The sequence below is a fragment of the Gekko japonicus genome, unplaced genomic scaffold (genome assembly GCF_001447785.1).
Source record: "Gekko japonicus isolate JY-2015 unplaced genomic scaffold, Gekko_japonicus_V1.1 scaffold4642, whole genome shotgun sequence".
Classification (NCBI taxonomy): domain Eukaryota; kingdom Metazoa; phylum Chordata; class Lepidosauria; order Squamata; family Gekkonidae; genus Gekko; species Gekko japonicus.
In genome coordinates this window covers 41,660-68,784 of record NW_015162100.1, presented here as the reverse complement: position 1 = coordinate 68,784, position 27,125 = coordinate 41,660, and the positions used below count along the sequence as shown (strand labels likewise).

Here is a 27,125-nt window from a genome sequence, read left to right as displayed (position 1 = left end):
TAAAAAATGCATTGGGTTCGTATTAAGGCAATTACCTTTCTGTGAGGCAGTCGGGGACCGTACGTGACCCAATGAAGAACTTCTGAGGGAAGACACCCTACTCAGTCCTCTTGACAAGTTTGCCTGGTGTTTGTTTGTTTGTTTCATTTTCAATGATAGAGTTTTCCATAGCAGAGAGCTTGACCACGAAATATGGATGATAGCAAAAGGGAAATGGACTTTTGGTGGGTGGGGGAAGGGTCCCAGATGGTAAGATGTCTCTCTCTAAAGCACTAAGGACTGATCTACTTTTCTCTGCTCTGACCATGAGCGTAGGTAACAGGTGGTAATGGAACAGTGGGGTAAGGTGAGGTTTAAGGGGTTCAAGGAAGGCTTTGTTAAGGAAGCAGGTATTGGGGAACCCGTAACATGGGGGGGGGGGAGCTAAAGTAGAGTCTGGTTCATATCCTTGTTGCTTGGAACTGAGTGAGTTTCTGCTTTCCTAACAGGTGCCTCCGCAACCTTAGCATCCATTGTCTCTGCAGCATGTGACCCATCATACTTTGCCACTCACTCCTTCCAGTAACCAATCATGGATGCAGAAACGGTTCCCCCACAAGGAGCACCCATGACAGTTAATGAGCAGGTATGTGTCTGAACCGTACTGTGGTGGTGGTGGTGATTAATTAATTCAAATATTTATACCCTGCCTTTCCCTTGTGGCCCATGGTCCAACATTAAAAAGAAAAATACAGTGAAACCCCATTTGCTCCCATCAGTCATGTATAATCTATATATCTAATAGCCAAGTTGCCCCCTCCGTGTGGACATCTAAATCCGCACATCGGGGGCACTTGGGGGGCAGAGAGATTTTCCTGCACATCTGGAGCAGTCCCCAGATGTGCAGAAAAATCTGAAACATTAAAGAAACTATACGGGGGATACTTAAATCCCCCCAAAAGTAAAAAAAGCGTTCCCTATGCATGCGCAGAGAATGCACTTACCTCTGGGATCTGTGGCAGAGCCGCGCAGGGCTCACTGCTGTTGGTGCTGGTCGCGACAGGGGGGGAGCCTTGGCGGGACTGGTGGCTGGAAGCCATGGCTGTTGCTGCTGCTGTTGGCGGCAGTGGGGGAAAGCCTGGCGGGCCTGGTGGCTCAGAGCTGCTCAGGGCTCACCAGTGTTGGTGCTGTGGGCTGTGGCAGTGGCAAGAAGCCTTGGTGGCTCGGGAGCAATGGGGAATACTTCCGCCCCACGAGTATCGCGGGTCCTGCTTCTTTGGGGGGGGAAGCTAAAGTAGAGTCTGGTTCATATCCTTGTCGCTTGGAACTGAGTGAGTTTCTGCTTTCCTAACAGGTGCCTCCGCAACCTTAGCATCCATTGTCTCTGCAGCATGTGACCCATCATACTTTGCCACTCACTCCTTCCAGTAACCAATCATGGATGCAGAAACGGTTCCCCCACAAGGAGCACCCATGACAGTTAATGAGCAGGTATGTGTCTGAACCGTACTGTGGTGGTGGTGGTGGTGATTAATGAATTCAAATATTTATACCCTGCCTTTCCCTTGTGGCCCATGGTCCAACATTAAAAAGAAAAATACCGTGAAACCCCATTTGCTCCCATCAGTCATGTATAATGATGTCTAATTTGGCCGCAGGTTGCATCCAGGCTGCCCTGTGGCCATGATTAGGGTTACCAGCTCTGGGTTGGGAAATACCTGGAGATTTTGGGGGTGGAGCCTGTGGAGGGTGGAGTTTGGAGATGGGAGGGACTTCAGTTGGGGTATCATGCCACAGAGTACACCTTCCAAAGCGGCCATTTTCTCCAGGTGAACTGGAGATCAGTCGTGATAGCGGGAGACCTCCAGCCACCACCTGGAGGTTGGCAGCCCTAGCCATGACGCTTCTTCTGGGGCCTCAGCTAAAGACCTGATTAATTTAATTTTTATTTTATTTACTTCATTTACATCCCACCTTTCTCCCCACTGGGTCCCCAAAGTGGCTTATATCTTTCTCCTCACCTCCATTTTATCCTCACAACAACCCTGTGAGGTAGGTGTGGTTGAGAGAGTGGCTGGCTCAAGGTCCCCCAGCCAGCTGCCATGGCAGAGTAGGGATGTGAACCTGGGTCTCCTGGTATTCTGTCCACTGCACCACACTGGGTCTCGTGAAGAATTGGTGGTTCAGATCACCATTGTCTCTTCTCATTGTCGATGGTTTTGGGGATTTGAGCCCACTCATATCCTGCTCCTCCTTTGCTTTCTCTCTTCAGGTGATTGTGATGTCAGGTCATGAGACAATCAGGGTGCTGGAGGTGGGGGTGGACGCTCCACTCCCTGCAGAGAACGCAGGGAAAACTTTGGACACAACTACAACAGCGTCAGTGGGAGGAGACGCTCCCGTGAGCTGCCCTCCAGAGCTCAGTGAAACAGGGAAGGAAGGAGTGGAACAAAACACAGAGAAGATGCAAGCCAGTTCGGGTGGTAAGAGGCTCTTTCTTTATTGTTGTTGTTGTTGTTGTTGTTGTTGTTGTTGTTGTTAAGAGGCTCTTTCATTGTTGTGATGATGATGATGATGATGATGATGATGATGATGATGATGATGATGATGAATTGCCCACCCTGCAAGCAGGCTCTGGGCAATTTACAACCTTGTAAAACATTTAAAAATACAGTTAATACATAATTAAAAACACCAACAGAACAGTAAATTAAACCTATCCAAGATGGCAATACAGTTCCCGTGTTTCCCATTTCTTGGCCTATCTTTGTTTTTAGGGTTGCTAGGTCCCCTCGATGTCATGGTGGGGAGATTTGGGGGGTGGGCAGGATGTTGCACACAATGCTCTGGTTTTGGGGCAAAAACTCTATGGTTTTTTGGCTTCAAAACCATAGAGTTTGCCTAAAAAACAGAGCCTCATCACGCAATGTCGCTGACCTGATGATGTAAGTTCCAGGTGACGCCATAATGCGGGGGACATCGCGCAACAGCGTCCTTGTTTTGGGGTGGTGGCATGACAAAGAGGAACACATCTTACATTCACACGCAACACACATGAAAGCACGCTATAGGCCCTATGCTCCACCACTGCAGCTTCATTCTTCTGAGCTGGGCCTTCTGCGGGTGCCACCCTGCAGATGGGCAAAATCAACAACTGCCTGTATGCCTGTGTTCTTTGTTGTGGCCCCCACCTTATGGAATGGCCTGCCCAGTGAGATCAGGAAGGCTCCCTCCCTTCTAGCATTCCACAAACTGTGCAAAACTGAATTATTCAAGAGGGATTTTAGCACAAAAATGGGGCTATATTTGTAACAAAATGATTCAGAGAGAAGCTTGGCAAGTTTTCTGTGCCATTCCCTCGAGAGAAGTACTAGACAAGGCTGTCCTCTTTCTCCTCTTGTTTTTGATTTATGCTTGGAATCTCTGGCTTGTGCTATCAGACAAAATAATAATGTTCATGGCTTTGTGCGTAACCCCCTGAATTTAAAATTATTCTTTATGTAGATTATCTTTAGTTGTTTATTGTGGAACCTTGCTCTTCCGTTCCTGTATTAAGTAATTAAAGTTATCAGTACTTTTGGGGATTTATCTGGTTATTTGATTAACTGGACAAAATCTTGAGTTGATGCCTTTGGGAGATAATATATCACAATATATATGTGATGGGCATTTTTAGTGGTGCCCACATGTAATTCTTTTTCTTGGAAGTTGAAACACTGGTTTCCTAGAGATATTAAGCACATGATTATTCTAAATTTTAACAAGTTGATTGTTGATACATCCTTGAATTTGTGCAGGTGGGCAATCTTAAACCTTTTTTATGAGATAAAATAAATACACTCAAAATGAACATTATAACTCAGATTGTATATGTTCTATTTGCTTAAATTCTGTTTTTTAGATTTCTGGTTGGCACTACAACCCAAATCCTATTTCATTGTTTACTGAATGTCCCACCCTGTTGATTGCAGTGACTCACTCTGTGTAATCTGCCTTGAGTCCCGGTGAAAAAGACGAACTATTAATAACACAAATAAATAAACAAACCTGTAAATGTATTTATTAAATTAATACTTTATTTAGGAAATTTATGTGAGGTTCCTTACCACCTCAGATTTCTTTAAAGAGGATGCAACTCCCATTTAATAAAGAATAAAGGTTTTCCTGATCTTAGTTTATCTCATCAGGCAAATCTGTTAACTTGTATCAGTTATTGGGATTGCTCCTCTCAGTTGAACTATCCGCCTTTTTGAGGTTTCTTGTCTGGCGTCCCTCTTTAAATGGAATGCATTAGGGTCTAGTCATGCTAAAATTGATCCAGTTCCTCCTGCATTATCTGCAGTTTGAGAATTATGGTGTATAATGTCATGACAATATCAATTTCACCCAGATGTTTCCCACAGTATCAAGTTTCCCCGCACCTACACTTGCATTCCTCTGCTGCTTTCCCTTGTTTCCACAGATGTTTTTGCAGTCCCAGGTGCAAAAATGCAGTTTGTCCCCTGTTGCTCCGCAGCATCAGACTTCCCTGTTTCTGTGAATTCCCATGCTGCGCTGCAAGAGGAGGCAAACTGCGTTTTTGCTCCTGGGAGGGAGAAATCAAATGCGGAAACGAGGGAAAGCCACGGATGAAAAGAAGAGCAGGCAGGGGAAAACTTGACACTGCAGAAAATGTCCCATTTTCACATGCTAAATTAACACTATAGGCCAATCCAGATTAAAAAACTGGGAAGAAATCTTTTTTGGGGGAGTCTTAGATGGGGAATTTTTACTTTGGAGCAATTAATAGCCTACAACAACGAGTTTTTGTTATTTTCTCAGCTAAGATCTTGATATGACCTGTCAACCTCTGTTGAATGGCTGTATTTACAACTGCAACATCTGTTGGTATCTAAATATGGCCCTGCAGCACGAAGTGTTTCAGAGTCTCCCTTACTCTTGGAAACTCTCATTGAATCAATGCAGAAAATGAAACCAACAATGTTTGTTTATAAATATCTGATGCAGACTAATAAATATAATAAAAGTCTCAGAAATCAATGGAATAAGGAACTAGATCGCCCTATTTTGCCAAAGCAATGAGTATACCCCTAAATTTTATACCTGTTGTTTCTATGAACCTTAAGCTGTGACTTTAGCAAAACATTATGTTTAGGATATACTAGACACCACAGTGATTTTTTTAGTAAAGTACAAAGTAGAGTGTCTAATTTGGGGGGCTGTAACCTTGTGCTTTGGAATCTAGTCATGCCAGCCACATGACCACGGAAATGTCTTTGGACAGCCCTGGCTCTTCAGCTTGGAAACAGAGATGAGCACCGCAACCCTAGAGTCGGATTCGACTGTCTTTCGAGCAAGGGAAACCTTTACCTTTACCTAACCTACAAGACATGTGTCTTAAGCAGGTGTTTTGTGCCTGTCCAGTTATTTGGTCTTTTGGGGAGGAAGTAATTTCTCATGTCAATTTTGTATTAGAATATTCATTGATCTTTGAGGATGCTTGTGTACTTTTAAACTATTTGCCTGTCACCTGGAGACTAACTGATAGTCAACAAAAATGGATCCTCCATACCCTTCCTGTTGCTAAAAGACTTCTATTACTACAATGGAAAGATAAATGCCCACCTCCAGTAATCCAGTGGATTGAGGAATTTACAGCTTTATCAATATTTGAATGTGTGGGAACATTGCTCTTGAACATATTTTTAGATATTTGGAAACCCTTTATAGATGTTTATCTGTAGATTTGCCACCGTTGTTGTTATATTTTGATATATTTTTTATTCCTTTCTGTTTGGGGTAATTCATTTTTTTAATGAATGTAAAAGACACTTCAAGCATCTGTTAGCATCCCCCCATTAATTGTCAGTTATTTATTGAGAAAAAAAACTAGACCTTTACAGTCACTAACCCATTGTCTACCTCTTGGATTGTTTAGATGCTAGACTTCTTTGATAATTTGTCCTGTCTTTTGTCATCCATTTAGTGTGCAGTGAATGTGAAGGTTCTGTTCTTCCTCATTTTCTTTCAGGTTTTACTGTACAGCATTTTACACGGGGAGAACCCTTTCTTCAATAAAAAATACTTTTTAAAAAAAGTAATGGAGAACTGTCCTCTAGATTTATCTAGAAGAGTCTGAAATACTTTTCAGACTGATCTTTCTTGGGGGGGACAGGAACGGTATGAGGGGTGAAATGGGGATCTGCAGTGTGTGTGGGGAGAATTGGTGAAAGTCTCCCCTCCCCTTTCATTAGTGGAAATTCCACTGAGTTGGACCAAGACTAAATTTTCCGTCTGCAGAACAGAACTTTCCTTGCCTCTCTCTGCAGTCCGTTGATCACCACGAAACACAGCTCCTGAAGAATAGGGGAAGCTGAAGATCAACTGGGGGGGTGTCTGCAGCAGGAAGGGGGAATCGGTAGAAATTGCCAAATTTGGACTGGATCCAACCCTATGAATTTCAGGGTGCAAAGTGTTTTTCAGCAGAAGTACAAAACGTCTAGGGCCAAATTAGACGCATGCCTACTCCCATGGCCCCTTTTAAACAGAGGGATGATTGGGATCAGAGCTCTGTTAGTGGTTGGATGGAGGTACAACCTTTTCCTGCCCTCTGTTTCCCTACTCCAAACTGCCCCTCAGTAGCCTTCTGTCCCGGGAAGTACTTTCAAGCCCTGCCCACTAGTTCCACCTTTTGTCACTCAGTGGTATTAACTCGGTCCAACATTCTATGGCTCAGAGATCAACCCTTGTTTTGTTCTCTTCAAGGTGAAGTAAAGACATTACCGGAAATAACTCCTGCACCTGTCCCAGGAGTCATCCCCTTCAGCCAAGTGACAAGCCAGCAAACACAAACTCTCACACCTGTCACAGTGCAAACTGCGCCACAGGTAACTACCCTGCAGTTTTGTGTTGGGTATGTGGGAGGTATCGCATGAGGCAGTGAACACAGGAAATAGTGCATTCAATTTCTGCATTGAGGGGTGTGTAGGTAGGTGGGGATTCATGGCCGTGGTTTGGAAGAGCCAGACCCAGGCCTCAGATCTGCACAGCAGCAGAACTGCCAACAGTCCCTTATTTGAGGGATCCTTAAAGTTTCGGAATGTTCTGGAATTGTGGTACTTCATCTGGCCAGAATGCTGTGGACGTTGAATATTCTAGTATTGGGAATACCCCATTACATGGAGCTTTAGTGTTCTGGAACGAATTTATATTTTTAAGTTTGCTGATATGTAGAAATCAAATGCACTTTTCCATTGTCATTGGCGGGTGTGTGTTTCTTAGCACAGGGATAGAGCTCTGGACATGTGCAATGCAACCGTGCCAACCCTTGTTAGGGTATAAAACTAAAAAGGAATATTTCCAGGTCCTGCCCTCTTCAGAGCCATGGGCACCAAAGAGCCCACTATGAAATATTTGCTGAGGAGAAGCTTCCCTTCCCCTGGGATCTGAAGTAGACACCCAGCTCTGTTCACTGCAGACTGCTGTGAGCAACAGCTATCACGAGTAAATGGTTCGGAGAACAGTAGATCCCCTCCCATCCTCTGAGCAAGGAGCTGTCCCTCTTCAAGCTTTGGGGAAAATAAAAGGAGGTCTTGGGTGGGATGGTTTTGATCAAGGAAGAGCATGGGGGAAACAGTTAACCCTCCTCCCCCAGAGCTGTGACCTTTGTCCAGTTCAGGCCCCCCACATCTCCTGCGAAGCCAGAAGTCAAGAGACTTCTTGCTTGATTGGCAGCTTGACTCTTGGCGTTCTCAGCGGTCCCAGGAACAATCACGGTCTGTGACCAGTAGGCAGACTAGCCCTACGCATACCTGTGAAGGAGGATGCACCCTTCCTCCCTTTGAGCTGGAGAAAATGGATGAAATCCTCATTTTCCCTGGCACAAATGGGTGGCCGTGGGCAGAGCATTTGTGTGAATGCTCCACCCGTGGCCAGTATGGGGGGAGGGGGGAGAAACAGAGCTAATATATTTTTTTCCAAGCTCTTCTTCTTTGAATCCTCCTCTCCCCACTCCTGCCTCTACTGCTGGTCTTTGTGGGTGTGCAGTTTGCGCCTGCTGAGAGAACCGAATAGCTTTTCTCATAAATAAGTTTCCAGCCTGCTGCCTGAAGCAGCAGGCTCGGGTGCTTTCTGGTGCATAGCTCCACTGGCAGGGAGGGTTCTGGCCTTCTGCTTTAAAATGTATTGCTTCCCCGCCAGCACATCACCCGTGGCCCCTCTCAGAGAGCAAATCCAGTGTTTCGTACACTCTCTTGTCAAACAGTGTGGAGAACATTGTGGGAAAATGATTTCCTGTCAGGAGGGACAATCTTTCCCGCAGCCACACCAGCAAGCAGGGCACTAACCAATGACTCCGCCTGGGATAAGGCGCAAACTGTCCTTTCCCCAAGAAAAATGTCAGTGCTGCCAACATAAAACTCGTCGACCAGGGGTCCCTGACCATTTTGAGCCTGCAAGCACCTTTAGAATTCTGACACGGCCTGGTGGGAGCAGCCACAAAATGGCTGCCGCAGGAGGCAGAGCCAGCCACAGATTGGCTACCGCAGCATACCTTCACTCCTGCAGTGAAGATACCTGTGCTGGGGTGGCAGTGGCTGCCAAAGCAATGTTTTTAAAAATCTGCACTGCCAATCCAGTGGCCAATCAGAAGCTTTGCTAGTGCAAAGCCCCGCCTGGTCCCGCCCACTTTCTAAAAACTCCTGGCGGGTGCCCGGAAAGGTGTCGACAGGTGCCAGTGGGCATCACGTTGGGGACCCGCGCCATAGACAGTCGTGCTCCAAAGCAAAGGGTGTGGTGTGCAGACAGCCTAGCACGATCTTTCAGTGCTGCTGCAGAACGTCCCTGCCCGCTCCCCAATGTTGATTTTGCAACCAGCCCCCCTTGTTGGGCGTTAACAGAGCTGCGTCTGTCCAGCTGCTGGCCCGGGGTGCAAAGCCCCACGTGGCGCATCTCAGGCAGGGGTCACCTGGCTGGGCTGGGCCTCCCGTGGGCTCGCTGCTGCGGCTGCTGCGCTGATGCTGTCTGCGGTGCCGTTGATCTTTTTTTTCCCTTTTCTTTTTTAAATCTCGTTTACTTTTGCAGGTCTTGACTCAGGAAAACTTAGCAACAGTTGTGACAGGCGTAATGGTTCCAGCAGGGGCAGTTACTCAACCTCTTCTTATCCCCATCAGTATTGCAGGTCAAGTGGCAGGTCAGCAGGGGCTGGCTGTGTGGACATTTCCTGCAGCAACGGTCGCTGCCCTTCCGGGACTGACGGCCGCCTCTCCTACGGGCGGAATTTTCAAATCACCTATAGCCAATTTGCAAGGTAACCGCACTCTTCTGCAGGATGGCCTTCTTGCGTGACAGCGTCCCAGTCGCTTGTGCCAGACCCAGGCACCTGTGGAAGAGGGAGGGAGGGGCCGTGGCTTAGTGGCAGAGCATCTGCTCGGCATGCAGAAAGTCTCGGGTTCAACCCCTGGTGTCCACAGTGAAAAGGACCAGGCAGTAGGTGATGCAAAGGACCTCTGCATAAGACCCTGGAGAGCTGCTGCTGGTCTGATTAGACAATACTGACCTTGACGGACCAAAGGTGTGATTCAGTATAAGGCAGCTTCATGTGGTGGGGGGGAAGGTTGTGGCTTGGTGGTAGAGCATCTTCTTGACATGCAGAAGGTCCCAGGTTGAGTCCTCAGCATCTCCAGCTCAAAGGATCAGGTGGGAGGTAAAATTCAAAGACCTCAGCCTGAGACTCTGGAGAGCTGCGGCCGGTCTGTACTGTACAGTACTGACCCAGAGGGACCTACGGTCTGATTCAGTAGAAGGGAGTGTGTCATGTGTTCAAGAGCTTGCCATGTTCTTTAAAAGAAATGTAGGATTGTTAAATTTGGGGGGGGGTTTTCCCACTAAGGCAACATGTGTATGGGAGGTGCTAATTGGAGAGAGCTGCTGGCGTGGTTTTTAGACCCGCCAGCTGAGACGAAGGGGAACTCAGCAGGTTTAACTATGTATATTAGGGCCTGTTGGTTCTGAGCCAGATCCTTGTGCATGCTGGGAACGGGCTTCATCACTCAGTTCAGTAGAGGGAATGGATCCTCTGGTACAAAGAAATACACTTGTTTATTGGCTCCTTCCCCTGAAATGAGTGGGAAAGACCTTGCATGCTAGAGGGAGCTCCACATATGCATCAAAGCTCCAGTGTCCATAACATTTATTTGCAGCCATCGTATCAATTGCGACTCATTAACATACCTTACAGCGCAATCCTGTGTGTACTGGGCATAGCAGAATCATATCCTTCTAAGCCATTGACTTCAGTGGGGTGTGACTGCTTACGGTTGCACTGAAAGTTATTCACTCCAGTCTAAGCCCATTGATAACGTTGAGGTTTTTTTAAAAGAAAGAAAGAAAGAGAGAAAAAGAAAATAAATCTTTGCACTTAGACTGGGAATACCTTTGCATAGGAATGCATGGTTAGCCACCTCCGGATCTTTTTTTGAAAGCAGACTGCCGCTGGCTTTGAATCAATAAACATTTACAGTAGAATATTTCACAGCAACAAACTCCGTGCTGGTCAGTTTCACCAGAATATGATTTGAGAGAGGTTATTCTTCTGGTAAGTAATTTGTGAGAATAGTTTTTATTTGCAAGAGGCTGTGAAAGGAAAAGGACACTTGATATAGTTGAAAAAAATTAACCCTCTAGGCGCAACTTGTCACTGTGGACCATTTTGCATAGGAGCCTACGAATTACCCTCTGTATGTATGTTCAAAAGCCTCTGAATGACTGCAGTGGCTGTAGGTTAAGACAGCTGACACAAGAGCACTTGTGACGTCACATCTAGTTCAGTGCAGCTGCCTGCTTCCTTGCCAGTTTGCCTTCCAGCAGTACCTGGCTTCTTCTTGAAGCAGCAGGAAGGAACTGACAGTGACAGATATGGAGTTCTGTGCAATAGAAACACTTTCACATGTTTACGCCAGCAGAGACTGCTACTTGGAAAGATGCCACTTTGTTTATCTATCCAGCTAGTTGGCTAGCTATAAAGCACCTCCTTTTAATGGCCTTAAGTTGCATTTCCCCGCCCATTGAATGTTTTAGATGCGCAGGTGTCATACGTGCCCCAAACTGAGGAGCAGTGTTTTTTTTTTTAACTTATAAGGCTGGAGAAAGAAAAGTGCAGCATTATGGTGGATATTTAGTCTTTCTCTGTCTCTCTCCTGCCCTTGCTTCCACAGCTGCTGCAGTGCTAAACACGGCCATACAAGCCCCTTTTCAGCCAGCCCAGACTCTCCAGACACAGCAAACAGTCCAGCCACGGCCCCCGGTTCAAACACAGACCGTGTTCCAGCCTCAGACTCAGCCGGCCATTTTGCCACAGGCAACCACCGCTTCAACACCGCCTGTCGCGAAGCCGCTGGAGACGCAAACACAGATCACAGTTCAGCCGGCAGGATTTGCCTTTAACCCCGGAATAGTAAGGAGCTGAAACCTCTGCAAACAAGGAATTGCTCGCTAGTTTAAGGGCAGGGAGGAATGGGGAAGTTTTCAGTCCCCCCCCCCCTTGCTGTGCTCGGCAAGATTATACTGTGTTGGGATTCTTTGAGATTCAGGATCGATGGTCGTATTGCAAACACAAGAGCACACATTAGTAAAAGAAAAATATCTTTACTATAAAACAAAATAAAACATGGCTAAGGTACTTTGGATAAAAGAAATAAAACAAAAGGTTACATACTTGCAGTTACTTTCAGTACTACTATGCTAACAGCTGCATCTTTCTAACTGTCGTGGCTTCTAGAAGAGAACTTCCTCTCTGGTTCACACAAAGAGCCATAAACCTTGTGAATACATGAATGCTAGATCAAAGCATTTCTACAAACAAGATGTTAGTTGACCAGTACAAAGGTTACAGGTCACTTCATTAGGGTGAACAACTCCCACAAACTTTCCTGCCGTTGAATACATTATGTAACGTAACATCCCGTTTCCTAACAAACAACATTTAACTCTGTAATGACTGAAGTGTAAGCAACTTGCAATTCCAACATACTGCGGTAGAGAAGAGGACAGCATGAGCTAAATCTGGGTCTGTGTATTTCTTATAATTGTTGTTTTGTTTACATAGTCAGCTGCCTTGAGTACCACAAGTTAGAAAGGCAGCCCATAAAGGCTTTAAATAAATAAATAGTCACGGCACAAGCTGGGAATTGGAACGATGGGTCCTGTCTGTTGTTGGGATATTGATGCCTGAAGCAAGCCATGTGGGGCTGGGTTGCTTTTATTATTTATATGCTTTGCATGGATCCTAAGATGCTGGGATTTCTAATTGTTCTTGTAATGATAACGGTTGACTGTAAATACGCCACACTCGCATTTGTCTCAAAAGGCAGCAGCATGACAGGCAAGACAGACCTTGCTTCCCCTGTGGCAGCCTGCAGAATCTTTCCTGGAAGGCCGTGATGAATCCTAATCAGTTACCACCAACCACAGTTTAAGGCCATTTTGTATTGTGAAAATAGCATGAATAAATAATCATAATAAGCAGTGAGGACGCCAGTGAGATGCAGTAGTGGTATAGTGGTTAAGAGCCAGTATGGTGTAGTGGTTAAGAGCGGTGGACTCTAAACTGGAGAACTGGGTTTCATTCCCCACTTTTCCACATGCAGCCAGCTGGGTGACCTTGGGTCAGTCACAGTTCTCTCAGAGCTGTTCTCTCAAGAGCAGTTCTCTCAGAGCTCTCTCAGCCCCACCTCCCTCACAGGGTGTCTGTTGTGGGGAGAGGAAGGGAAGGAGATTGTAAGCCACTCTGAGTGAAGGGCGGGGTATAAATCCAACTCTTTGTCTTCTTAAGAATGCTATGCTGTGAGTGGGGTTCAGATCCCCACTCATCTTGAGTTAGTCACATGCTCTCAGCCTAACCTACCTGACAGGGTTATTGTGAGGAGAGAATGGAGAAGGAGAGAGTGCTGTAAGCCACTTATAGTGATGGAGTTTGGGGGGGACATTTTGGGCTGCTGGCGGAGGCGGGATAATTGTGCTCTGTGAGCGGAAACCCTTGTGTCCGCAGAATTGTGTGGTGGAGATCCAGTCCAATACCATGGGCAAGCTTTTACGATTTGATTTTAAAAGTTAGTAAGATCTTTTGGGAGTCAGGTGAAATTGCTTTGGGGCTGGACATCCCTGCATTATCTCAGCAGTCTTTAGAAGAAGAAGAGAAGAGATTGGATTTATACCCCGCCCTTCACTTGGAGTCTCAGAGCGGCTTACAAACTCCTTTCCCTTCCCCTCCCCACAACAGACACCCTGTGAGGTGGGTGGGGCTGAGAGAACTCTGACACAAACTGCTCTTTTTCAAGGACAGCTGTGCCAGAGCTTGTGAGGTCACACCAGCAGCTGCAAGTGGAGGAGTGGGGAATCAAACCCGGTTCTCCCAGATTAGAGTCCACACACTTAACCGCTACACCAAACTGGCTCTTTAGAACAATATTGTAAGGAAGGGCAGGATTAAATAGATTCCACTATTTATATGAATCCAGAATAACATAATGTTTTAATGCTTAACTTCGCTTCTTTTCTCTTTCCCCCCCTATAGCTCAGTGCGGCTTCTCTTGGGGCTCCAACCCAGCTCCTCAGTTCCCTGGCTGCCACACCAGTGATTGCAAGCACTATTCCCAGTGTGCAAGGGATTACGGGACAGATCCTGACAAATGCACAGGGGCAGGTAAGTCCCATAAGACTTCAGCACACACTTAAAGCAAAAACAACTAATCAGATGGGAAGTGAACCTGGGAGTTGGCCCTTGTCTGAAAAAGCAAGCACACTAACACACTAATATTTTATTAGTTTATTTAAATATATGCCCACTTTCTGCCTCTAAACAAGGTGTCCAAGATGGCAAACCATCAGTCTGTAAAAATTGATAATAAAAACAGCAGTCAAAACCAATTCAGGTGCTAACAGTGCAATCCTAAACAGAGTTACATCCTTCTGGGTTGAAGTCAGTGGGTTTAGAAGGGTATAACTCTGTTTAGGATTGCACAGTTAGAAATCTTCCAGACAGCACTAGTGAGCAGCAACAGTTAAGCCAGTTCATAGGCATTCCGTAATAATTCTTAAAAAGTCATCTCCGGAAGACCTGAAGAGACAGCACCAGTTCCTCCTTTTTTGAATTGGAATCAAGGAACACTTTTAAGAAATGCACGAAAGTTCAAAGCGTAATTTAAATAAATACATAGGGCCAGCACTAAGATCTTTTTTGTTTCTTGTGTTGCTTTTAGAAGGATTAAGAAAATACTGAAGCTAAGAATCCCATCACTTTTGACACACTTGATCCTCCCTTTAAAACCAGCAGGATAGAAATGAGCTGAATTTTGGCTGGGTCATGTTCAGTATTAGCCATTAGAAACAGTGCTTGTAGCAGTCCTAGAGAGAACCTTATTTATCAAACCCGTCTTGGGTGCCTCAGCTGATGGTGTCATACCTGGGTGCCCTCTCTGCATTACAGTGTAATCCACACCGTGCAAGGTACAAGAGGCAAATATCTAACAGCCGTCTGAGAGAATCCAGTGGACGCTGTTTGCTTGGTAATGGAGTATTCCTCGATGAAATGTTAAAAGGCAGTACAGTTTATACAGAAGCAAAAATAGATATGTCTGTTTCTTACAAACTTTATAATTGCTCTGTAAAAAAATCTCCTTTGTTGATTTTCCAGATAAGGTGTCAAAAAGAGAATCTGTTGGAAAATCTTTCAGATGTTGCCTAAAGGAAAGGGCTTTGTTATATTCTGCTTTAAAAGGAACAAGATACTTGTTCAAGAAAAGCTGTATAAATTATGTGGATGAAACAAATGTGCCTGCTTATTTTTTTTATAGCTTATTCTGCATCTTCTAACTATTGACGTCTTTCAAATCAGTCTTTGTGACCATGAGGACTAGGAACGCTTTGGGGGGGGGGAATGGAAGCTGTGATCTCCCATCCTGTGGAATCCTGCACACATTACCGATTTCTGTGTTCTCATGGTACGGATATGGAACTGCAAAAAACAGATCACTCTTCTCTCATTCCTCTCTTGTTCTTGTGGCCATCTTGTGAATGGCTGCCGTGAAACATCTTCCAGTGGCAGGAAAACAGTGGCTCAACCTATTCTTGTCTCTACTCCTAAGCTGGAGGAGGAAAACAGTGGCTCTGTTGTGAATCTATGCTTTATTTGTTTGATAAGAAATTGGGAGTCTCCTAGTGTAAGTCACACTAACCCTTGGCTGCTTCCTCACTTGCCCCACAAAATTCCCTAGTACATTTTTGTCACATACCTGATGAAGTGGGCTATGACCCACGAAAACATACATTGAAATAAATGTTATTCTTTAAGGTGGCATTCGATCTTTGTTTTATTTTGCTAGTGTTTCTCCCTATCCTTTGTTTCTTCACTCTCCTGCTTTGGTCCCACCAGCCCCAGCCCCTCTTGATGCCACCAGATTTCATACTGGGTGGTTTAGATGTTTGGCAACTTCAGCAGATAATCCTTTTTTCCGTAGTAAATTCCATATAATTGCAATCCAGGAGACGTGGACTGGGAGGACCATACAACTTCAAGGATTTCACACTTACTCCTTAAAAGCCTCCCTGAGTGATGGCCCCACCCGACCCAAAGGAGGTTTGGCCATTCTTATCACCACTAATATGAATATTCAATGTAGGGAGATTTCACACTTCAAGGATTTAGCAGTGTCTCTCCTTCTGATTTACAAGACCCAATCTATAATTTTGATTAACGTCTATATGTCGCCCTCCAACAGAAAAGATCTTACCCTGGAGAAATGGAATGCCTTGGAAGCATATATGGCTTCCCCTATGGGTGATTACCCAGGAGCTTCCGTTATAATGCTTGGAGACTTCAATGTGAGATTGGGCACGGACAATGCCTCTCTTGAGGAATTATGTAAAGAAAAATTCTGTGATCTAGATGATCCAGCTACCAATACGTATCTCCCAAGATTATTTAAAGATAAGACTGTGTCAGGCTTCCCCACAGCATCAATGAAGTACACTGTTGCAGAAAGGTTTTACTTTATTTGAAGCTATAGGTGCATGTACAGGATCACTGTTAGGAATGGGGGGAAAGCAACGAGCATGACAGGTTACAGTACATTCAAACAGCTGAGGCTCAATTGCGGGAGTTCCCGCACGTGCCATCGGGCCTGGGAGCAAACGCTTCTAGGTGGCATAACATATCTCCTTCCCACGTCCCTCCGTGAGATCACCAAAGCAACTATCCAGCAGCAACCACCTGTGGCCTTGAGAGATATACACGTTCCAGCAGCTAAGCAATTAAGCGCATCAACAGGTCTACATATGAAAGCAAAAGCACTCAAGCGCATACATGAGAAAACCAAAATAAAAGAAATTTGGCAGCTTGCTGACAGACTGCTAACTTTGCAGGATACTGTCTGGCGAAGCTGATTTCATACCCTTTCAGTTCAAAAATTCCGACTTCTGACATTGGTTCTGTGGTTGTTGTTTTTTTTACCAACCAAGTTAATGAAATTTGATAGAAATAATATCATTAAAATGGTTGCCTGTGTTTTTACACTGACTGCATAGAAATAGATCGATGGTATACAAAAGCCATGAAAGAAGTAAGAATAATTGAAAATGTTGTGAAAGATGCAAACGAATCAGAAACAGCATGAGTGAAAACGGGCAAAATAAAGAGGATCACAGTGACAACATACAAAAGCAAACAAAAATGCACATTTATATATACCTAGAAAAGAGCAAGAGTCCAGTAGCACCTTGGAGACTAACAAAATTTGTGGCAGAGTAGGAGCTTTCCTAAGTCACTGCTCACATCTTCAGATACAGCCTGATACAGCGAAGTGAGCAGTGACTCAGGAAGCTCATACCCTGCCACATTTTTGTTAGTCTTTAAGGAGCTACCGGACTCTTGCTCTTTTCTCCTGCTGCAGACAGACTTAACACAGCTACCCAAGCTTGCTTTATATATCCCTAGTGGAGATGGAATGGGGGTGGGGGGTATTTAACGATTTTTTTGTGCTACTTGAATGGATATTTTCTCTTCTTTCCTTTCCTCTTCCAGGTCATTGGAACTCTTCCATGGGTGGTGAACCCAGCTGGCATTGCCACGGCAAACCCTGCCCCTGCCACATTGCCAGCCCAGAATCTGCAGGTGCAGGCAGTGGCACCGCAGCTGCTGTTAAATGCCCAAGGCCAGGTCATTGCCACCTTAGCCAGCAGCACCATCCAGACGGCAACAGCCGTCAGGAAACCGAGCACCCCAGAGTCTCCGGCAAAAAGCGAAGTGAGTTTCAGCCTAGCCAAGGTGTGCTAGAGAAGTCATCTGCGGCGGATTGTGCACCAGGGTGTGAACACACACAAAACAGGACAGAGCAGTGGACAGCCCTTTTCCCTCCCAGCAGATCCTTCGTTTAGACCAGTGAGACTTATGTGGTGGCTCAGGAGCCTCCCATGGCTCCTTGATATGCCACCTCTGGCTCTTCTGAGCACTGTTCCCCATTGTGGCACCTGCCCCAAGTTTCAGGGAAGCAGGCTTGTGGGTTGGCAGGTTGTTCCCACCTGGAAACAGCCACCATTGGTAACTATTTTGCTTGGTGGTCATTGTGAATGTGGCTCTCCGTAAGCCCTGCAGTGAGTGCCACTGGTATAGACTGTCTCTAAATGGCAAACCCAGTGCGGAGGGAATGTTGGAGCAGATCTGAAGCTTTTGCACATATAAGAAAGAAAGTTGTGGAGGTACCCTGTGCTTATTTCCAGCATTGCATCTTCTGATGGACCTCAGTCAGTTTGTAGGGTAAAAAGAAGTGGCCTGTGTTTAAATTTCCATGAGATCTTTTTTCACGGTCTTCTGCAGATAGTGCTTTCTTCAAAAGAAAACGTGATTGCTGTGAAATCGGTCACTCCCCTTCCTTTGACCAAGAGATGGATCCTGTTGGGCATTGTTCTGGAGGCTGAAGTGCTGCCACTTCAAACAGAGCAAAATGGAAACAGGATCCAAGGGCTCCTTGAATACTTGACAGTGTTTATTCAAACATACGGTGAATAGGCGTTAATGTTACTCTTCAGGGTTCTGCAGGGTTCCTGTTCTCGTTGGCTGCTGCAGGCTTAACGTGTCTACCTATCTGCAACTTCAAAGGAGTTCAGTTCACGGCCTTGATAAAAGATCAATGAAGGGGAAGGGGGGGTTTGTCAGCGGTGATACGTTTCACTCTACGATGTTCCCACCTGTCTCCTGAGCCAGACCCTTGGCACAAATTCGCAGTGGTGAATGGTGGGAAGGAGGAATATTGCGGTGGTGAAGGAGAGAAGGTAGCAGGGCTGGCACAGATCTGGCTAGGGGAGCAAGAGAGAAGAAACCCAGAAGGAGGCCCAGATGAATTGGGAAGGGAGCTAGCTGTGGCCTGCTCTACACTTGAACAAGTCTTTTGCTGTGGCTTTGGTGCTATGCTCTGAACCAGTGTCAACAGTAATTCTGCATCCTGTACAGATCAAGCAGACTTCCATATATCTGTTTATTTTTAACATTTTGTTACTGATCATGGAGAGAGACAAAAAAAGCTGTGGAAGGCATTCAGCACCAACTAGGAACTTTTAGAAATCTTACTGTGAGCTCCCTCTGGGTCTTAGCTGGTATTGCAGCCTTAAGAGCTAGAAACTTGCTTTTTTAACAAAAAAAACCCCACACCCTGTGATTCTAATGACAGTGAATAGGGCTCAATTATCAATCCACCTCTCTAAGACTGTGTGAATGTTGATTGGAACTGTTAGGAAAGCAGGCCTATTCCATACAAGTTTCCCTTCCCAAACATGTGCTTTGAGCAAGTATAATTGTGGTGAAAATGAAGTGTTAATTAGAATGTGTTGATTGGAATATGTCTAACCACTAAAGAATGACCTTTTTAATAGTTAGATATGTTGATTATGATTAAGATTTAGGCCATCTGTCTTCTTAAAATTTAAGTTATATGCAGTGTGCTGAACATGAAATCAAAGCAAAGGGGGGGAATTGGAATGTTAAGTTTTACTTCTCTTTTGTCATCTATGGAGTCAGAAGAACCAGAACCTGTTTTCAGGCCTGGAATACATGATGTAAGAATAAAGGAAAGGTTGCCGCTGTCCATGTACAGAGCATATTCTGCATCAAACAGGGTCAGAGATGCCCTGATTTTTCTCCACTTCCTCATGGTATCCTTAATGACTTGCCCACTGAATTTGTAGAAGAAGAAGAGATGGGATTGATACCCCGCCCTTCACTCGGAGTCTCAGAGCGGCTTACAAGCTCCTTTCCCTTCCCACAGCAGACACCCTGTGAGGTAGGCGGGGCGGAGAGAGCTCTTTCCAGAACTGTCCTTGAGAGAGCAGCTCTCAAAGAACTATGGCTTGCCCAAGGTCATCCAGAAGCTGCAAGCGGAGGAGTGGGGAATCAAACCCAATTCTCCCACATTAGAGTCCATGCACTTAACCACTACACCAAACTGGCTTCTGCACTGAATTTGTAAATTGCCTCCGTTACAACATACTGTTTTCGAGGTGATATGAAGCTTCTGTTGGTATTGTGAAATCTTTGACTGCCCGTTCATGCTTGCAAGTTGACGAACTGAACGTGTCATGTATGAACCAACTTTGAGTAGCCTCATCCAGAATAACGCTGAAGATAATACTTTTAGAGTGTTGGGGTTGCCTAGGAAATTGTGTTTCTGTCTTCAGTCCAAATAGTTGGCTCCCCCCCGGGGGGGGGGGGGGGGGGCTCAGTGGCATTGCTGCAAGTCTGCAACTGATTGGGTGGTGCCTGTTACAGGGTGCCCCACTGGGCAAGAGGGATGCTCGTTCCATGAATCCTACCCGGGGAGGGGGAGATTGGAGAGCCCGGTGGCATCCTGCCCCGAGGGGGAGGACTTAAGCAGCAGGTGTGGGGCAGGCTCGCTAAAAGCCATGCCCTGGAGGACCCTGCCTCACCGAGCTTGGACCCAGAGCCCCCAGGACCCAACGGTCACCGAGGAGCTTTCCTCCAATCCGTGCAGCCGTTTTTCACCTTTAGGAGAAGCAAAAGAACACACACTTTTTACAATAAAGCAGAAAGCTTTCCGTACACGTCAGAGGGCGGAGGTATGACTGAAAGCTGAAGGCTCCTGACAGGCTGGTTTGCATCCTGCGACTTCACCTGAGAAGCCGGGAAGAGGCTGTGCCCCCTCGATTAGGGTTCCCAACGTCCAGGTGGGGCCTGGAGATATCCTGGAATTACAACTGATCTCCAGATTACAGGGATCAATTCCCTTGGAGAAAAGGACAGCTCTGGGGGGGTGGTCTCAATTGCATTACATCCCTGCTGAGTTCCCTCCCCTTCCCACACTCCACCCTCCCCAGGCCCCCAAATCTTCAGGCATTTTCCCAAGATGGAGTTGGCAACCCTAACCTTTCCTCTGCACCTCCAGTACCTTCTGGAAACTCTCTTTCATATGACAGGCCTAAATTTACAGAGCAGAGGATGCATCGTTCATATTTGGTATATCGTCAAAACTGGCAAAAATTAGGGAAAAATCTGCATAGTTCTGATGGGGGGGGGTTGGGCTCGCTTGGCCACAGCTGCACACGGTCTTGCCAATTAGGTGGTTTGTCAGAGTGGGAGCCACAGTTTTGCTCAGGATTTTTGCAACTGAACGTCACTCTCTTTTGCTCCGTCATCAGGTCCAGCCCATTCAACCTGCCCCGACATTAACTCAGCCGGCTGTGGTCATCGCAAGCCCTCCCCCTGCGACCAAACTTGCTTCTGCTCCCGTCCCCATCACCTGCTCAGAGACCCCAACAGTCAGCCAACTGGTTTCCAGTAAGCATCTCTGGGGTCCCTGGTTTATTTTTAGGCCCGGTGGCGGGTGGGGGTTGTGAGTCGTAGAACAGAAAGGGACTTAGATTCTGGCTCTGGGGTGGTTGCAGTTTGTGTGCCAGGGATGCAATTCCTGTCGAGACCACCAAGGGGGAGTGCCTGCTTCAGGCATTCACTGTTCCGCGCCTATGGAACCCAGCTTCACCCAGCCTACTTGGGCTGGTGGTGTCTTCCGTTCATGCTAACTTGGGAAGTTCAAGGTGCACGGCTTAAGCCAGGCTCTCTTCCTTAGTCATTGCTTGGTGGTGATGGATGAAGTCATCATGAGCTCTTTGGCAGTGTGAATTTGTAGTCTGCATTGCTGCAGCAGCAATGGCTATGTGTGGCTGGGGTTTCCATCTAATTTAGCTAGAGTCTGTAAATCAGGAACAAACTATATTGGCTTGACCATGAAGCAGGAGACTACTGGCCCCTTAAAGACTTCTCAAAAATGTATTCCAGTGTGCCATTTTCATGAATTCACATCATCAGATGCGGTGGAAGGTAAATCCATCAAGTCTATTCATGCACGCAACAGAAAAGTGGAGGGATGGATGTGTGTCTCACATTCATTGTCAGTTAACTGATTTTTCACTTTGGATTCCATCTTTTGAACCAGCCTCCATTAGGGGAATCTCCCCTCCCAACTCCACATTCTTTTGTGTATATAAATTGCTCTACTCTCTCAAGACATCTGATGAAGTGAACTCTGATCCATGAATGTCTCACATTCATTGTCAGTTAACTGATCTTTCACTTTGGATTCCATCTTTCGAACCAGCCTCCATTAGGGGACGTCTCATCTCCCCTCCCAACTCCACATTCTTTTGTGTATATAAATTGCCCAACTCTCTCAAGACATCTGATGAAGTCCATGAACACTTATGCTGGAATCAATTTTGTTAGTCTTGAAGGTGCTGCTAGACTCCTGTTTTGTTCACCTGCTACAGATTAAGGGCTAAACTGGACAGTACATGTTATGTGATTGCCATGAGGACTTACAATCAGAAAGCAGTTGTGAGGTCCCTGTGGGAACCCAATTTTGAAAAACTGCAGGGGGCTGATTTGAGTGCAGACCCTGGCATGGTGGGAGGAAGGGCTTGACTTTCCCCTCATGTTATTTTTCCTACCTGAAACAGCCCCAGGACTGTTATTTGCCCTGTGGGGGGCTGCCTATGCAAGCATTCAGTGTACATGCAGCCCACCCCCGATAGGGCAGATGACACTCCGAGAGCCATTTCAGGTAGAGGAAATGGCAGGGGGGAGGAGACTGAAGCCCCTGCTCCCACCATACCATGGTTCTGTTTCAAACTGGGCCCCTGAAGTGCTTCAGGATTGAGTTCCCATGGCAAACTTGCAGCTGCTGTCTGGCTGAAAGTCCACAGTGGTCCTGCCTTAGATGTAATGTCTCCTCTGAGTCTAACGCAGTTACTCTTCTGGAATCACCATTGTTTGACTATTGACTCCGCCGACTTCCTCCTTGCATTTAGAACCTCAACCTCCAAACAGTGGTAGCGATGAAGATGGAATAAACTTGGAGGAGATTCGAGAGTTTGCCAAGAACTTTAAGATCCGACGCCTATCTCTAGGTCTAACGCAGACCCAGGTGGGCCAAGCTTTAACTGCAACAGAAGGACCTGCGTACAGCCAATCTGCAATATGCAGGTAAGTCCAAGATTTTTGGAGAAGGACCTCTTGTAGGAAGCATGTTTGAAACTACATATTGAGTTTGTGAGATTGCCACACAGGGCACAGAGTCTCTCGTTCTACGTATTTTAAGGTACTTCTTTGGCTATTCACCAGTTCTTTAAAACATAGTAGTAAAATAAATAGACTGAGATCTCTCTGTAACTTATCTATATACTATTAGCCACCCGTGGCTGCGATCTGCGGATCTCTAAATCCACGGATTGGGACCACGTGGAAGCTAAACAGATTTTTTGGCACACTGGGGAGGGACTTCCCAGGTGTACAGAAAAATCTTAAATGTTTAAAAAAAAATACAGTGGATGTTTAAATCCCCCCCAAAAAAGTATCCTTTTACCCCGTTTAGGCTTCTAGTGTCCTGGCCCCACTGCTGGACTTCCTGGTGGCACCTTGTATTTTTGGCCACTGTGTGACAGAGTGTTGGACTGGATGGGCCATTGGTCTGATCCAACATTGGCTTCTCTTATGTTCTTACCTCTGGCTGGGCCTGGTGGCGATGTGGCAGACTGGGAGGGAGAGAGACTCCCCTCTGCCACTGCTCTCTGCAGCTTGCCATGAGCCAGCACAGTCTCCTCCCCTCCGGCAAGCCATAGAAAGCCCGGGGCTCCACATTGGGCTTGGAGGGGGTGGGAGATGGGATTCTCCCATGCAAATCTCATGGTCCCCCACTTGTCTGTATAGTATTTGCCATATGCGCCCCCCCCCAATCTGCGGATAGCTCAATCTGCAGATAGAGGGCACATGGAGGCTAAAGACTTTGTGGGGAACACTTGGGAGACTCCCCAGGTGTGCAGAAAAAAAACTTTTAAGGGGGATTTAAATCCACCACCCCCCCCCATACAGTTGTGCATGTACAGACAACACACTTTAGGAAAGTGGTTACAGCTGGGCATTGCAGCAGAGTAGGATGCCAGCTGCTGCTCCAGGACTGGCAGCAGCTGACACCAGCACTTGCTATGGGCCTAGTGGAGCCATGGGGGGAAGGCTGGGAGCCACAACGGGCTGAGGGTGTTCAGGAGCCCCGCTGGGCTTGCTGGTATTGATGGGGGGGTGTAGTGCCAGGTTTGCCTGCAGCAGCTGTGAAGGTGGAGGTGTTTGATGAGCTGGAGTGAGCCTGGTGGGGAAGGTCAGAGGCCGTGCCAGCTCACCAGGATTAATTGGTGGGGTGAGAGGATGGGAGCAACACTGAGCTCACTGGTAGGGGTTTGGGGAGCCTCAACAGGCCCCGTGGTGAAGGTCAGAATCCATGCAGGGCTGGCCAGCATTGAGGCTGGGACGGGTGGCAATGCAGCTGGCCTTGTGATGGAGGCCAGCTGCACTAAAGAACTGGGGAGTCATTTCTTGGAAAGGGATGCCAGGAGCTTGCCTCTGCAATGGAGGAAGCCTCAACAGGCCCCGTGGTGAAGGTCAGGATCCATGCAGGGCTGGCCAGCATTGAGGGTGGGACAGGTGGTAATGCAGCTGGCCTTGCAATGGAGGCCAGGAGCTTGCCTCTGCAATGGGGGGGGGGAACAGCCTCCACGATACTCATTGGGTGGGGAACCCTTCCCCCTCCTAGCTCTAAGCACTCCATCATCACTGCCAGGGCTTTGTTGCAGCTCCCCCTTCAAATTACATTTAAATTAAAGCTGTTAGATAGTAGACTGAGGGAGGAGCTGTGATACTTACAGGAGGGATCCCATCCCTGACTTATCTTTAATTTAAATTTAATTTAATTTAAAGTGGGAGCTGCAGTGGAGCATTGGGGACGATTCCCCCTTCCTTCGAATATCACGGGTCACCACTTGTAACACACTGAATTCTGTTTGCTTGATCAGAAGGTTGTAAGCATCATTTTTACAAAAACATAGAATGCATGGGTGGTGGGTTGGATCCTGCAGTGTGTGAACAGAAAAGAAGATGTACTTAACGCATTTCTGCTTACTCAGACAACAGTGCAATGACTGTAGCAACACATGACACTTCAGTGTAATTTTTAACGAACTAACTGCCTTTGGAGCAGTGGGATATACAGCACACAGTCTGCATAATTTTATTTCCCATTGAAATTGTATCAGAGGAAATACTTTGTGCTATGCCTTGCACATGCCAAAAAGATAGCAGGGAGGTAGGATCATTTTCACCTAGCGCAAGCAGACAGTGAGGAGTAGTTTTGGCACATCACCTTGCACACAGAATGTTGTGCACACGGGAATCCGTTTGTGGAATTCCGCCCTTTGCGTTCTAGTCTGTGCTAAAGGACTGGTTCCTGTGGAAACCCCCCTTAGGTGAAGGAAGAGAGTGGCTGTGCTGGTATCCTTTTACTCTGTCTAGCCTTAACTAAGAAGAAATTGGCTCACCTTTTTTTATATATATATTTTTTTAATTGCATTTTTCTCTACACACCAACACCCAAACAACACGTGGCTTATGTATACAGAATTTAAACAGACGAGCATACAGCCACCTTTCCTTCCGTACTCTGTAAATCAGTTTCTTCCTAACCCTTCAGTTTTAATTTCCATTTATATAATTTAGTCCAGTTTTTTTCATAAACAGATTCATCTTTCCCTTTTAATATACAAGATAATTTGTCCATTTTGGCGACATCAAATAGTTTTTGTATAACCTCTATCCTGTCTGGAACTTTGTGAAATTGGCTCACCTTCTCATGTTCCTCTGTGGACTTTTTCTCTGCAGGTTTGAGAAGTTAGACATCACCCCCAAGAGCGCCCAGAAGTTAAAACCTGTGCTGGAAAAGTGGTTGAGCGAGGCTGAGCTACGGAACCAAGAGGGTCAGCAGAACTTGATGGAGTTTGTGGGCGGTGAGCCCTCGAAGAAGCGTAAACGGCGCACATCGTTTACGCCACAAGCCATCGAGGCCCTCAATGCTTACTTTGAGAAGAACGCCCTGCCGACAGGCCAGGAGATCACAGAGATTGCCAAGGAGCTCAATTACGACCGCGAAGTGGTCCGGGTTTGGTTCTGCAACCGGCGACAGACACTCAAAAACACCAGCAAACTTAACGTCTTTCAGATCCCTTGAGGGAACGGATGAGGCTAGGATCGAGAGCCTCTCCTACCTTTTTGTTGCTGCTCTGAGCACCTTGTGGCTAATTTCTCCCTGCACCCTGCCGGTCCTTCTATGATGATGACTGAAGTTGAGGGAATGAAATAGGATTTCCTCTCCCTTCAATGTATCCGTGCCCTTTTCCCTCACATGACCCAGTTGTGTACATGTTCTGCCGTGTCCTTCCCTCCTGAGTGTCATACTGGAGCGATGAAGGATGTAGGAATACATACACATTTAGATACTTTCTGTCAGAAAAAAAGATAGGTCACTTTTTTTTAATTTTAAAAGGACTTCCTGTGTGTTTGAAAAGGTAGCGTTAGGACCACCGGAACAGTGCCCACGATAAATTTCCTGTCACTTCTCAAGAAAAAAAAATTCGTGAAACTCTTGTTCCGTTTAATTTTCTTTTCACAGACACTGCTATCTCTTCATATGTGGTAACAGATCTAGTTAACAGCATCCAAGCAGAGTAGTGGCATAATTTATATCTTTTTTTCTTGTGAATATATTATTATTGCTGATATTATTATTATTGATATTATTATTATTACAGAGCACTATTCAACTAAAAGCCTTTTTAAATCACTGAAGGAAAAAATATTTTTTTATTTCTGCTAGGACCCTTGGGTTTGCCAAATTCCCAGACTATTTTGTTTTTGTTTGTCTGTATGTTTTTATGGATAGATTAACTTCTCACTTCCAGAAGCATGCTGAGAAAAAGGGGGAAGCCGTCAACACTGATCTGCTCTTTCTTCGGCATTTTGATAAGCTTGGCAGTGGTGGTATTGGAAACCCTCAACAGCACTGGCTGTCGGCAGCAAGGATAATCTAGCAAACGCAGCAAGGGTGGATTGGCTTTTATAGGTCGGTGTTTGCCAATTAGCTATGGGTCCAGTGGATTCCAAGTTCGAATTACTTCCTGGGTGGATGATCCTGGCTCAGGTTTTTATCAGAAGAGTCATTATTGGCGATGGGAAGGGTCCCAACAGGAATAGGCCAAGGGATGATGCCACTACTTAGATATATAATGTGGTGAGGGGGTGTAAGTAGATCCCTTACCTTGGAGGGCAGTGAGAACCACAAGACCTGAGATCAATCACCCATACAGAATTGTTGGTAGTTCAAGGGTGAATGGAAGGGGGACAGGCCCTGAATTGGGGGATTGCAATAATAAAATCAGGTTTTGAAACTTGAGTTAAGCCTTTCCATGCTGGATCTTCTGAACCTCTCTTCCTCTTTCCTCCTGCCCCTGGTCTAGGCTTTTGGAGACTGTCCGTCTCTGTTTGACCCCTACTTTGGAAAGTAGAACGTTCATTTCCACTAAATCAGGGGTCCTCAACCTTTTTTAGCCTTTTGGGCACCTTTGGAATTCTGACATGGGGTGGTGGGCACAGCCACAACACGGCAGCCGCAGGAGGCGGCACTGACCACAGAGTTTCAGGGAGTGAGGTTACATATAACTCTTAATGGTAACTCTTCCAACATTTCAGGCAGAAACGTTGCCTTAACAAGATT

General features: G+C 46.1%; 1 protein-coding gene across 1 annotated transcript; it reads left to right on the top strand.

The window, feature by feature from the left end:
- The first annotated feature begins 562 nt into the window (after positions 1-562).
- On the top strand, positions 563-26,761 carry POU6F1 (POU class 6 homeobox 1). The gene is made up of 10 exons (XM_015405652.1): positions 563-625; positions 2,252-2,462; positions 6,745-6,866; positions 9,061-9,286; positions 11,193-11,431; positions 13,550-13,678; positions 17,054-17,275; positions 20,677-20,815; positions 22,342-22,516; positions 25,238-26,761. The coding sequence occupies exons 1-10, from the start codon at positions 572-574 to the stop codon at positions 25,581-25,583; spliced, it is 1,863 nt and encodes a 620-aa protein (XP_015261138.1). The 5' UTR covers positions 563-571; the 3' UTR covers positions 25,584-26,761.
- Positions 26,762-27,125: the final 364 nt, after the last annotated feature.